Here is a 10,879-nt window from a genome sequence, read left to right on the forward strand (position 1 = left end):
GGTGGGAAGATCACCCCATTGGGACAGCAGCCTTGTGGCCACCACGGTGCTGGTATCTACTGCCCCTTCTAACCCACCATCACCAGCCCACCCTTTCCAGTCAGCCCCACAGCAGCCGAGACCTTCACCGGACCCTTCCCGTTCCCCACGGGCTGGGATACAGCCTGCTTTGCCCCCCAGCAAGAAGACCCGCAAGGAGTCAACGACATCACCCCAACCAACCCTCCCCCTGCACCAGCGCTGAAGGTGTTCATCGGCATTTTTAATTAATTGCTGGCCCAAACGAGTGGTTGATAAAGAAATAAAGGGGTGAAGCACGATTGCATGGCCGGAGTAATTGAAGGTCTTTCCCCCTGCGGACAACGGTGGCTCCCAGCCCTGTTCGGTGGAAGGAGAGGGGCTGCAGAGCCCGTTGGGGGGAGAAGGCGCATGGGCCAGGGTGATGCAGACCATGGTGAGGAAGGCTGGGGTGAGGACAGCCATGGTGAGGATTGCTGTAGTGAGGAAGGCCCAATGGTGAGGATGGCCATGATGAAGAAGGTCATGGTGAGGCAGAGCACAGGGAAGAAGGTCGTGTTGAGGGTGAGGAAGGCCATGCCGAGACAGACCACGGAGAGGAAGGCCAGGGTGAGGAAGGCCATGCCGAGACAGACCACGGGGAGGAAGGCCACGGGGAGGAAGGCCATGGTGAGGCAGACCACGGGGAGGAAGGCCACGGGGAGGAAGGCCATGGTGAGGCAGACCACGGGGAGGAAGGCCCGGGTGAGGCAGGCCGTGCCGAGGCAGGCCGCAGCCCCCGGCCCGGGCCCGCTCACAACGTCTGTGCCCGCGCGGCCCGGCGCGGCAGGGGTTACCCGCGCCCTGCGGGGCTGCGGGAGCGGCCGGGGCGGAGCCGCCGTGGCCGGAGGTTGCGGGGGGGGGGAAGCGGGCGGCGCCGGAAGCGGAAGCGGGAGCGGGAGCGGCGGCGGAGCTGGGCCGGTGGGGCCGGGCCGGGGCCGGGCCGCAGCCGCGGAGCGCGGCGCGGAGGGGCGCGGAGGGGCGGTGAGCCAGCGGGGTCGGCCCGGGGGCGCGGGGCGGGGCGGGGCGGGGCGGAGCGGCGGGGGGCGCTCGGCGGGGCCGGGGGGGTCGGGCCGGGCCTAGGCCCAGCCGCGGCGCCCCGCTGCGGGTCTGTGTCCCGCGGGGGAGAGGTGCGAGTGGGTTGGAGTGCGAACGCTCCGCTCTCCTCAGATGCATCACTGCAAGCGGTACCGGTCCCCGGAGCAGGAGAGCTCCCTGGGCCAGCGGTGGAAGAGGAGGAGGTCTCGCAGCCGGGACTACGAGGGCAGGCTGCGGTACCCGCCCCGGAGGGATCTGTCCCGGAGGTCGCGATCCAGAAGGTAGGAGCGGCTCTGGGCCGAGGGAGGCCGGCCCGCCTGCCCGCAGGGACGGTTCCCTCGGCCCGGGACCCCCGGCCCCCGTTCTGGCCCTGTTTCCTGAGCGGTGGCCGCTTTCATTTCCTGGCTGCGGATCGGCTTTAAGCTTGTAAATCCCGGAGATGGAAGTAAAGGGCTCAGCTGCACGCGTGCCTTCCCTGAGCGGTTCCTGCATCTGGCCAAAAGTTCTTCCTAAAGCCTTGCCTTTCATGTTAATGAGGGAGAACAGCCTGTCCTGGAATCCTGCTTCCCAGTTCTCATGCTGCAGAGGCATTAAAGTCCTTCTCTCCCAGCGTTCCGCTTCCTTCTGGAATAATTACAAATCAGATTTAAAGTAACAGTACTTTTCCCTCACTTACACCACTTTTCCCTCACTTACACCATCAGAAAGGATCTGAGCATCGCTGATTTTTCCTGCTTCAGCTCTGGATTTTACCTCTGATCCTCTCTTTGTTCAGTGTTTCCACAAGGACAATCGGGTGCTGGAAGCGGGGTGGATAAGGCCTGTGATAACAGGAGCCGCGGCGAGGGTTCTGGAACAGAGGCGGGAGTGCTGATGGGGAGCCGGGCGCGTGCTGACGCGTCGGGCTGTGCGACTGAAATAAGCTGGCGGTCCTCGCTGCTCCATGGTACCGGAGCTGGTGCGGTTCTGCTGGTTGAACAGGGCAGGTGCAGCCAGAAGGGAGCTGAGTTCATTTTTAAATTCCTGACATGTTCTACAGATTAATTTGTCTTCTGAGCCTGGCTTTTGTTTACTTGAAGGAAGCGGATTGTGAAATAGGGCTGACGCACACAGTGAGCTTTTCCATTCTTTCATCTGATGGGTGATGTAGGACAGATTTGGGTGAAAACGGGCTTTTGCTAGGTGAAAACCTTCTTGCCACCTTAGTCCCAGACTGTGAGCCTCTCACAGGTTCGCAGTCTCCTCTGTATTTTTGGTTGTTACTGCTGAATCCTCTGTATCCTAAAAGTACACACTGGAGTTTCACAAAGGTGCGTTTGGAGTTGAGTATCGGTGTGGGAACGGAGCCATTGGGTTTTTTTTTTTTTGTGCTTTGGGTAGTTCAGCAGTGACCTAGAGCCTAGTGACCTAGGTAGTTTGAAATTTTGGTCTTGACCCAAGATGAGACGAACCACCACACACGTACCTGCGTCCCGTTAAGCTGTCAGCGAGAGAGCTAATTGTTGCCAAAGCAGAGAGGCGCAAACAAGAAAAGTTCCTATTTCCGGACTGAAGCAGCTGCGGCGTGGTCTCGGTTGGAGAAGCCGTTGCTCTTGCTGTCAGCATGACAGCATCGACCCGGCCAGGCGTCTGCCGGAATACTGCTGATTATCATTGGAAAGCCAACATGCTGTTCTTATTTCTGAGTTGCAACATCTTCTACTTAAAACGTGGCTTCTCACTCAGTGATGGGTGAAGCAAGGCTTGTAGCGGAAGCTGTTTTCTTAGACCAGCTGTAACGGCTGCGGTGGAGAAGACAGCCTTGGTTTTGGGGATATAAGCAGGCCACTGCTACGTGTTACCATTTTTGGCTGTCCAGTTTAAAGGAGGTACCATAACAGTGCTGCTAAGGAAGCACACAGACCTGCAGAGCAAAAGGCAGGAGTTTCAGAATCGCAGCTCTAGCTTGAGGCACTTGCAGCTCGCAGGTACGCTCTAATTGATGCGGGGCGACCAGAGCTGCTCTCATCGTTAATGTGCGCAGACAGTACCTAAATCTGTGTGTGCAGCTCCAGCTGATAAATACCCACACAGGGGAGCTTTGGCTGGGGTCTTCTGGCCCTTCCCGATGCAGAGATGAGCTTGGCCGAAAGTTTCCCTTACCTGCTCGCATCCCACACTAGAGGTGTGGGAGCTTGACTATCCTGCGGAGACCAAATGTTCTTTCTGGCTCTTGCTAATGATCTGATGAGCTGGTGTGCGTGTGTACAACAAAGGGTTGGTGTTCAGGGGACTCCAGTCCCCGCTGGGGTGGTGACTAGGGCGCTGCTGCTGCCTTCAGATCTTTGAGAACTAATGAGAGCCTTTCCTGCGGGAGTAGTAGTGTTAGGAAAACACTTGAGTATGGTGGCGGGGGCGGCTCAGATGAGGTAGGCAGCTCAGATCGAGCTCCAGGTGAGTGGTTTTCCCCCAGCTCCTGGAAAGTGGCAGTGCCAGGCGATTTTCTCTTGCTACCTTTCTCTTTTTTTCTTACCTGAGAAACTTGGCTGAGAAGTGGTCAGCGTTTGAGCCACAGTGGAGGGGGCGTTTGAAGCTAGGACGCTTGCTGTCGTTTCCCTGCCACCGGAGTGAGCAGCAAGAGCACTTTGTTTCAGCAGGACTCTGCCTTTCGTGCTTTTCCAAGCTTATAAATGTGTTCTTTTTTGTGCTACAGCCATGACAGGATGCCTTATCACAGGAGATACAGACGGGACAGCGACGCCTACAGATTTGAAGACCGAAGCCCGTCTTTTGGAGAGGACTATTACTCGACCCGCTCGCGGAACTGGCGGCGATCCAGAGGCAGAGAGCAGCACCGTCCGAAGAAATATCAGCATCACTGCCGGAAACGCAGGACCAGGTCTTGTAGCAGTGCCTCCTCGGTGAGTAGCATCCAGAATGAGTTCAGGACTGTTCAGGGTTTTAACTGTTCTTACCTCCTTTCAGCTCTGGACACTCTGGGTGAGTACCTCTGATCCCATTTTTGTGTTTGTTTTCATTACCTGGAACGTATAGTCCAAAATCTGTGTCTTCTTAAGCGGGAAGCATTGGTAGCTATTGGTTTTTACTAGTCCAGCCCCTGTAGCCTTAATACATGAGGAAACTAAGCTGTGTTCTTTATGGCCAGGGTAGGGATCAGGGAAAGCTTCAAATGACACACACGTGGTAGGCGAACAAGGGCGAGCCTTGGCCGCCGGCCAGCCTGGCTGCCGGGGACGGGGCATTGTTCGGGTTTATACGTGGCCAGGGCTTCGCTTCTGCACACTGCTGCTGCTGGGGGCAGGGGGGTTGGTATGCAGCGGTGGTACGGAGCGCTCCATGAAGGCACGTCCATTTGACATTGTGCCAGGATCCCCTACCAGATGGGATCAATCCCGAGCTGTTAGCCCTGTGGTTATTAACCCCTCTCCCACTGTACTTAGAGAAGAACTTCCACCTTCTGAGGATATGCACGTGTCCTCTTTGCCTGTTTCCACACAAATCTCCCTGGATTTCAGCTTCTCTGAAAACTTTCCCATTTTCCACCTTGAAATTTAATATTCCTTTCAAGGATTAACAAGGAATTTTTGGCACTGGGCGGGGAGGCTGGTCCTGGGACTGGGAATACCCTGGAAGTGTTGTGAGGCATCAGGCCGAATGTCTCTGTTTCACTGCTTCTCTCCTGTAAGGAGCGTTTCCATCTTTCACACGTTTGTTGCTTTTAGATGTTACTACAACTAAATGACCAATCCCTGCAGTTGTAGTGGATATCTGCATGGCTGGGAACTTCTGACAGTCTGTTGCTTTCCTCCTTTTACTCCTTTCCAGCTGACTTTTTAATTTGAGTTTTAGAAAGAGCCAGGGTTACGATGAAAACGCTCCAGTGCGGTTTGTGTGTGTGCGTGCGGTGATAACAGTGTGCAGGTTTGTGCTGGCGTGATCTAAATCCTTGGAAGTCTCACAGCTGTCTCAACTGTCCTCTCTACCTTTTCCTCCGTTTCGGCTGACCTTTTTGGGTTTGATTGTAGCTCATTATTTGGGACTAGCTGGGGGGCGAGGGGCCATAGAAGAGAAGCCCGATAGAAACTCGGGCACGGAAATGTAGAGCTTTGTATTAATTTCTTTGGCTGTAGAGAGTGTAACTATTTTTAAGGCTAAACAGAAAAGATCAGGAAGTAGGGCACTTTGCTTTGTGGACCCCGGGTCCTTTCGGGAACGTTCGGCTGGTTTTCCAGTAGAAGCTAGCAGTAGCAGGAACGAATGTGACCTCATACCTTTAGAGGATGCCTGGAGTGGAATGAAACACTCCCTGGGGATTAATTTAACTGTCCTGTTCCTAAAGTTCTCCCAGGCTTAAAATGGCATCTGAGGCCGATACGCAACACGGGGTCTGTTTGCAGCCAGTCGGGCGTATGGATTTAGGATCAGTGGTAGTTGGTTCTGTCAAGAAGGGAAGGGCTGGTTGGTCAGCGGGGCAGGACACGGCTCTGGGTAGCTGGCGATCTGTTAACCCAGGTACAAAAGAGCAGGCTGCACAGGGGAAGAACTGCTACTCTGGCTTCTACTGGACAGCTTGTCCAAACTGACGGTTTGCATACCCTTCGTCACGTTTGCCAGCGGAGAAATGACGTTCTTCTGGCAAAGGCCTCCTTCTTCTCATGCCTCTGGCAGCATCCTCCGGTGCTGCGGAGGAAGCTGCTCCTCTCTGGGGAACGGTAGTGCCAAGCCGAGCCACCTTAACACCAGCTGCCCAGCTGCTGCTTCCCTTCAGAGAAGAGGGGGGCATTTTCCTGCCTCAGAGGTGCCGGTGCCAAAGGCCGTAGCTAATGAGAGAGTTTTCTTTACATACCTGTAGCTGTTGATTACTTTTCTGTTTTGAAGTTAGTTTGTGTCTTGACGTGTCCCTTGCAATATCCCTATCGTTATATATGCTGTGTGCCTTATGAAATGCTGGGATCTGGAAAATCCAACCACCGACGCACCGTCATCTCCACCTTTGAATGACAACACAATCCTGCCGCTCGGAACTGCCCGCTGTGCGCGCTTGGTCGTATGCCGTTTCGGGGGGCGGTGTGTACAGAGAAGCCAACAGAGCAGTAAGCGCAGCAGGAGCGTGGAAGATGACAAGGAAGGCCACCTGGTGTGCAGGATCGGCGATTGGCTTCAAGAGCGATGTACAGCCACCTTTCGTAAAACTTTACCTCTCTACTTTCTATCCCCATGTTAGACGAGATCTCTCGTATTGTACTGGAGGGGTCTCTAGTGTTTTATTGCTTATAAATGGACTGACCAGTAAATTGCCTGAGGCAGACAATAGACACTTGAGTTTTAAAGAGTGTGTAGCAGTGAGAGACATTTTTTTTGCTTTGCCATTTTATTGCTGTGAAATTGCAGGACCTCAGCTCTTGCCAAGCCTCTGAAGTTCACGTGCACTCCTGTTTTCTCTCCTAGATGAAATTGTCGGCAGCCTTGGCGAAGGCACTTTTGGCAAAGTGGTGGAGTGTGTGGACCATGCCAGGTGGGCGTCTTTCCCTTCCAGATAATTATTCTGTCCCTTCTGCAACACGCTCCCAAGTGCTGCCAGTTTTGCGTGGGCCTGGACTGCTGGACCGAACTGTTGTCACCTACCACTTGTCACTGTGGTAGAGGTTATTTCTCATAGCAAGTGGAAAGGGGCCCAGTTCATACCTCAGCCCTCCGATTTCGCAGGCTGATGTGTTAAGGGAAGCAGGGGAGTTCGTTCAGTGGCTGGGAGCTTCAGCACAGGCTGTTCTACTGCCCTGCTGCAAAAGGGCAGGGGCCTCAGCCCATCCGGCTGAGGGATGGGCCAGGCAGCTGGGGAAGGTGACCTCTTAATCTGCCAGGGTACTTCTCTTTTTTTTTTTTTTTTTTTTTAACCTCTCCTGTGATTACACTTGACCCCTGTCTGTTCCTGACCTTTTGTCTGGCTCCAAGCCATGGGGTCAGCTTAGTATAGGAGCCGCTGGGATCTCCTGCCTCCTCAGAAATCTCTCTGGCACGGCTGGAGAGGGGAGGTGGCTGCTGGAGGCGCGGTGACCTTACGGAGTGCTGTGTCAGGAAATGGCATGCTCGCAGAGCTGTCTGCAGCTCTCTGGAGCGTTACCCAGCAGCAGCCTTTAGCTTCACGTTTCCATGTGGGTACTTAACTACTGGTCAAGCAGCATAAATCTTTGGCAGACCTTGAGAGCTTTGCTGGGACCCAGAAATGACTAAGCCTCTTAACACATGAAAACATGACCGGAGTAACTGGGATGTGCCCTCTCTCTGTAGACTGAGGACATGCGTATGTAGGCTTTTTCTCTGACTCCATCCTTTTGTCTCTTCCCTTACAGAGGCAAATCTCAGGTGGCACTGAAAATCATAAAAAATGTTGGAAAATATCGAGAAGCAGCCAGGCTGGAAATTAACGTCCTTAAAAAAATCAAAGAGAAGGACAAGGAGAACAAATTGTAAGTTCCTGGAAGACTCCTGGGTGGTTAGTACCATATCCTTACAGACAAGCAGTCTGCTTGGGCGGTGTCCAAAGAAACATGGGGCTGAGGACTGGAATACCTGCTACTTGCGTCTTACGTGGGGGAAGACCTGTCTCATTCCTCTGCATTTTGGAAGAGAGTCTGTCTCTAGTCCTGTTAAACACTTAAACTCTAAGAACTGACATGCCAGCTCATAGTGAGAAAAAATTAACTGGAACTTCTCTAAGCCAGCTTCTGCCTTGTCCCACTTGAACTGAAGATCTCTTATCTAAAGGTGCTTGAGCGAAGTGGGACAGGGGTGTCTCTCTGGTGTACACAGAGGAGTTACTGTGCTTCTGAGGCAGTTGGCTCAGAGCTTCTGCTCACTGACCATTTCTGAAGTAGCCAGCAACTGGGAGAATGACTATTGTGTCGAGTTCCTGGATGATGGTTAACCCTCCCATCTTTCTCTCTGCGCAGCTTGTGTGTCCTGATGTCGGACTGGTTCAACTTCCATGGCCACATGTGCATTGCCTTTGAGCTTCTGGGCAAGAACACTTTCGAGTTCCTGAAGGAGAATAACTTCCAGCCATACCCTCTCCCTCAGATCCGGCACATGGCCTACCAGCTCTGCCATGCCTTGAGATGTAAGTCACCCGGGGCCAGCCTTGCTAGGTGACGATGTCTCACCAGAATGGGCTGGGAGGGAGCTGAGAGGGACTTGGCTTGGCTGACTGTGGTGCTTTGATGGGCTGAGTTGTATGGGTGCTTTGGTGTGCGGTTCTTATGTGTGTTTTTTTCTCTCTCCACCTGTGCAGTTTTACATGACAACCAGCTGACTCACACTGACCTCAAGCCAGAAAACATCTTGTTCGTCAACTCCGATTTTGACACTCTGTACAACGAGAAAAAGGTGGGTTATGTCCAAAAGAGAAGTGAATAGACCAGGAATGGCCTGCCTTTCCCTCCCTGCAGAAATTGGATCGTCTCTGTCCCATACATGCCCCACAGGGTCTTAAAAGTCTGTTTAGTGGGAACAGACTGGAAGTCAGGCCTCTTCCTCCCGTGTCTTCTAAAAGCCTTAAGACTGCCTGAGTGGCTCCAGTCCACAAAGTTGAGTGTTCAAGCAGCTTTCCTAATGCTGATCTGCGATGTAAAGAGCTCAGGGCTTCATAATTACAATCCTGACTGGTAGTGCAGACATGGCAGTTCTGGGGTCAGAGGGCTCCTCTCAAAGCCTAATCCTGAACCAGCTTTTAGAAGCGCTGAGCACCTTCTTGTTTGCTTGCAGAGCTGTGAGGAGAAATCCATTCGGAACACGAGCATCCGTGTGGCAGACTTCGGAAGCGCCACCTTCGATCACGAGCACCACACCACTATCGTGGCTACCCGGCACTACCGTCCACCAGAAGTGATTCTGGGTGAGTACTGCTGGGGTTTCGGCAGTCTGGGATGGGTGGAGGAGAACAGTTGTCCCAGGGATGCTGTAGGATGATGCTGTCTAGAGGAAAACCAGCTTGAAAGCACTCCAGTTCTTCAGGACAACTCAAATTGGCTCCAGGGGAATGCAGAGTCAGCATAAGCTGAAACAGAATCATGTTGGGGGACTCCACAGTCCCCCTGCCAGTGTGCAGCACCGGAAATAGACAGATAACTTCTAGGTCTGTCTTTGTGAAAACCCTGCAGTATCAACAAGGAACCAGCAGAAATCTGGTGGGACTTGTTGGGAGCACAGAGTTAACTTCATTCTCTTTGCAGAGCTGGGCTGGGCACAGCCATGTGATGTCTGGAGTACCGGCTGCATTCTGTTTGAGTATTACCGCGGCTTCACGCTCTTCCAGGTAGGATTCTTGCCAAAGGCACTGTACCCTAAGAATTCTTAATGTCTAAAAGGGCTCAAGCTTAGGTGAAGGGAATGGATATGCAGACCAGGCACTAAGAAGCTGAATTTGAAAATAAGTCCAGGAAAACTCGTGGTCTGGGGACTCGGGCTTTGCTGGAAGGACAAGGTGCAGATCACTTCTGGCTTCTTCACTGTGCCAGTGAAGAACAGAAAAATCAAGAGAAGTAGAGGGGGACAGGAGCTGCATCATTCCTGATGGAAGCTTGTCTCTTCTTCCTCTGTACTTGTATAGGTGACAGAACTTTTGTCATCTGACCTCCAAGTTCTGAATTAGTGCACCATTGCTCTCTTCCTTTGCAGACCCATGAGAATCGTGAGCATCTTGTCATGATGGAGAAAATCCTCGGGCCAATTCCGTCTCACATGATCCACAAAACTCGGTAAGAACCTTCTGAACTCAGACAGTCCAGTCAGCTGGCTGTAGCTCATTTCTCGGGATACCAGTTCTGTCCTCACACTGGGTCCCACCTAGATCGGTATAGCTGTGCAGTAGACTTATGTCCCCGGAGCAGCCTTACTGAACACCTCCTTTCCTCTGCAGGAAGCAAAAATATTTCCACAATGGGAACCTGGTATGGGATGAGAACACATCCGATGGGAGATACGTCCAAGAGAACTGCAAGCCCCTGCGGGTAGGTGCTGCTCCACGGCTGGTGGAGGGCTGGCTGTGTTGTGAGGCTGAACCACGGTGCGGTTCCCTTTCCCAGACTGGCAGCGCGGGGCTTAGGGATGGGAATTTCCCTTAGTACCTGGCTTTTACAGAGCCCCGAACACTTGTCTGCAGTAACAGAAGATAATTGGTCTGGCTGAAGCAGGACAGGTGGTAGGGATTTGGAGGGATGCTGCACTTCAGGATGAGAGCACCCTTGCCTTGCTGTGTATCCCAAAACAAGGGCCTAGCACTCAGTCCCTGGCCTACCAGAGCACTACACCCCTCTCTCTTTCAGACGTACATGCTGCACGACTCTCTGGAGCACGCACAGCTCTTTGACTTGATGAGGAGGATGCTGGAATTCGACCCTTCCCGCAGGATCACGTTCTCAGAAGCCCTCCTGCATCCCTTCTTTGCTGGCCTCTCCGCAGAGGAAAGGATGCTGTGCGGGCGAGGTGCCAGCCGGGACCTGAGCAGATGACGGCTGGGGAGGGTGTGATGCCCGCTGGATCTGTACGTACGGGATTGGTCTAGCTCTGCAGTTCAGGCCCCCTCGCTCTCTTCTCTCAGAGTTCAGAGGGACTGGGGCACTGCAATAAGGACCCTGGGTAGCGGAGGGGAAGAAAAGCTACGTTGGAAAGCACAGATTTGTCTATTTATATGTTGTAAAGTTAAAAATAAAGTGTTTCTTATTGTTTGATACTTCCCTTGTAGGCAAGTGTTGGGTTCTCTTGCTCCCAGCTTTGCCTTTTCAACAAA

At 53.2% G+C, this 10,879-nt stretch overlaps 1 protein-coding gene across 2 annotated transcripts; it reads left to right on the forward strand.

The window, feature by feature from the left end:
* The first annotated feature begins 964 nt into the window (after positions 1-964).
* On the forward strand, positions 965-10,822 carry CLK3 (CDC like kinase 3). Of its 2 annotated transcripts, XM_086757718.1 has the most exons (13): positions 965-1,041; positions 1,228-1,376; positions 3,788-3,995; positions 6,173-6,266; positions 6,544-6,610; positions 7,446-7,562; positions 8,046-8,212; positions 8,384-8,478; positions 8,857-8,986; positions 9,324-9,406; positions 9,769-9,848; positions 10,010-10,100; positions 10,416-10,822. In XM_086757718.1, the coding sequence occupies exons 2-13, from the start codon at positions 1,228-1,230 to the stop codon at positions 10,599-10,601; spliced, it is 1,467 nt and encodes a 488-aa protein (XP_086613844.1). In that variant the 5' UTR covers positions 965-1,041; the 3' UTR covers positions 10,602-10,822. The 2 variants fall into 2 exon arrangements, with proteins under 2 accessions (XP_086613844.1, XP_086613845.1); XM_086757719.1 differs by lacking the exons at positions 965-1,041; positions 1,228-1,376; positions 6,173-6,266 and having other exon boundaries at positions 3,858-3,995.
* Positions 10,823-10,879: the final 57 nt, after the last annotated feature.

This window comes from Chlamydotis macqueenii, chromosome 12, assembly GCF_036417535.1.
Source record: "Chlamydotis macqueenii isolate bChlMac1 chromosome 12, bChlMac1.mat, whole genome shotgun sequence".
NCBI classification, from domain to species: Eukaryota; Metazoa; Chordata; class Aves; order Otidiformes; family Otididae; genus Chlamydotis; species Chlamydotis macqueenii.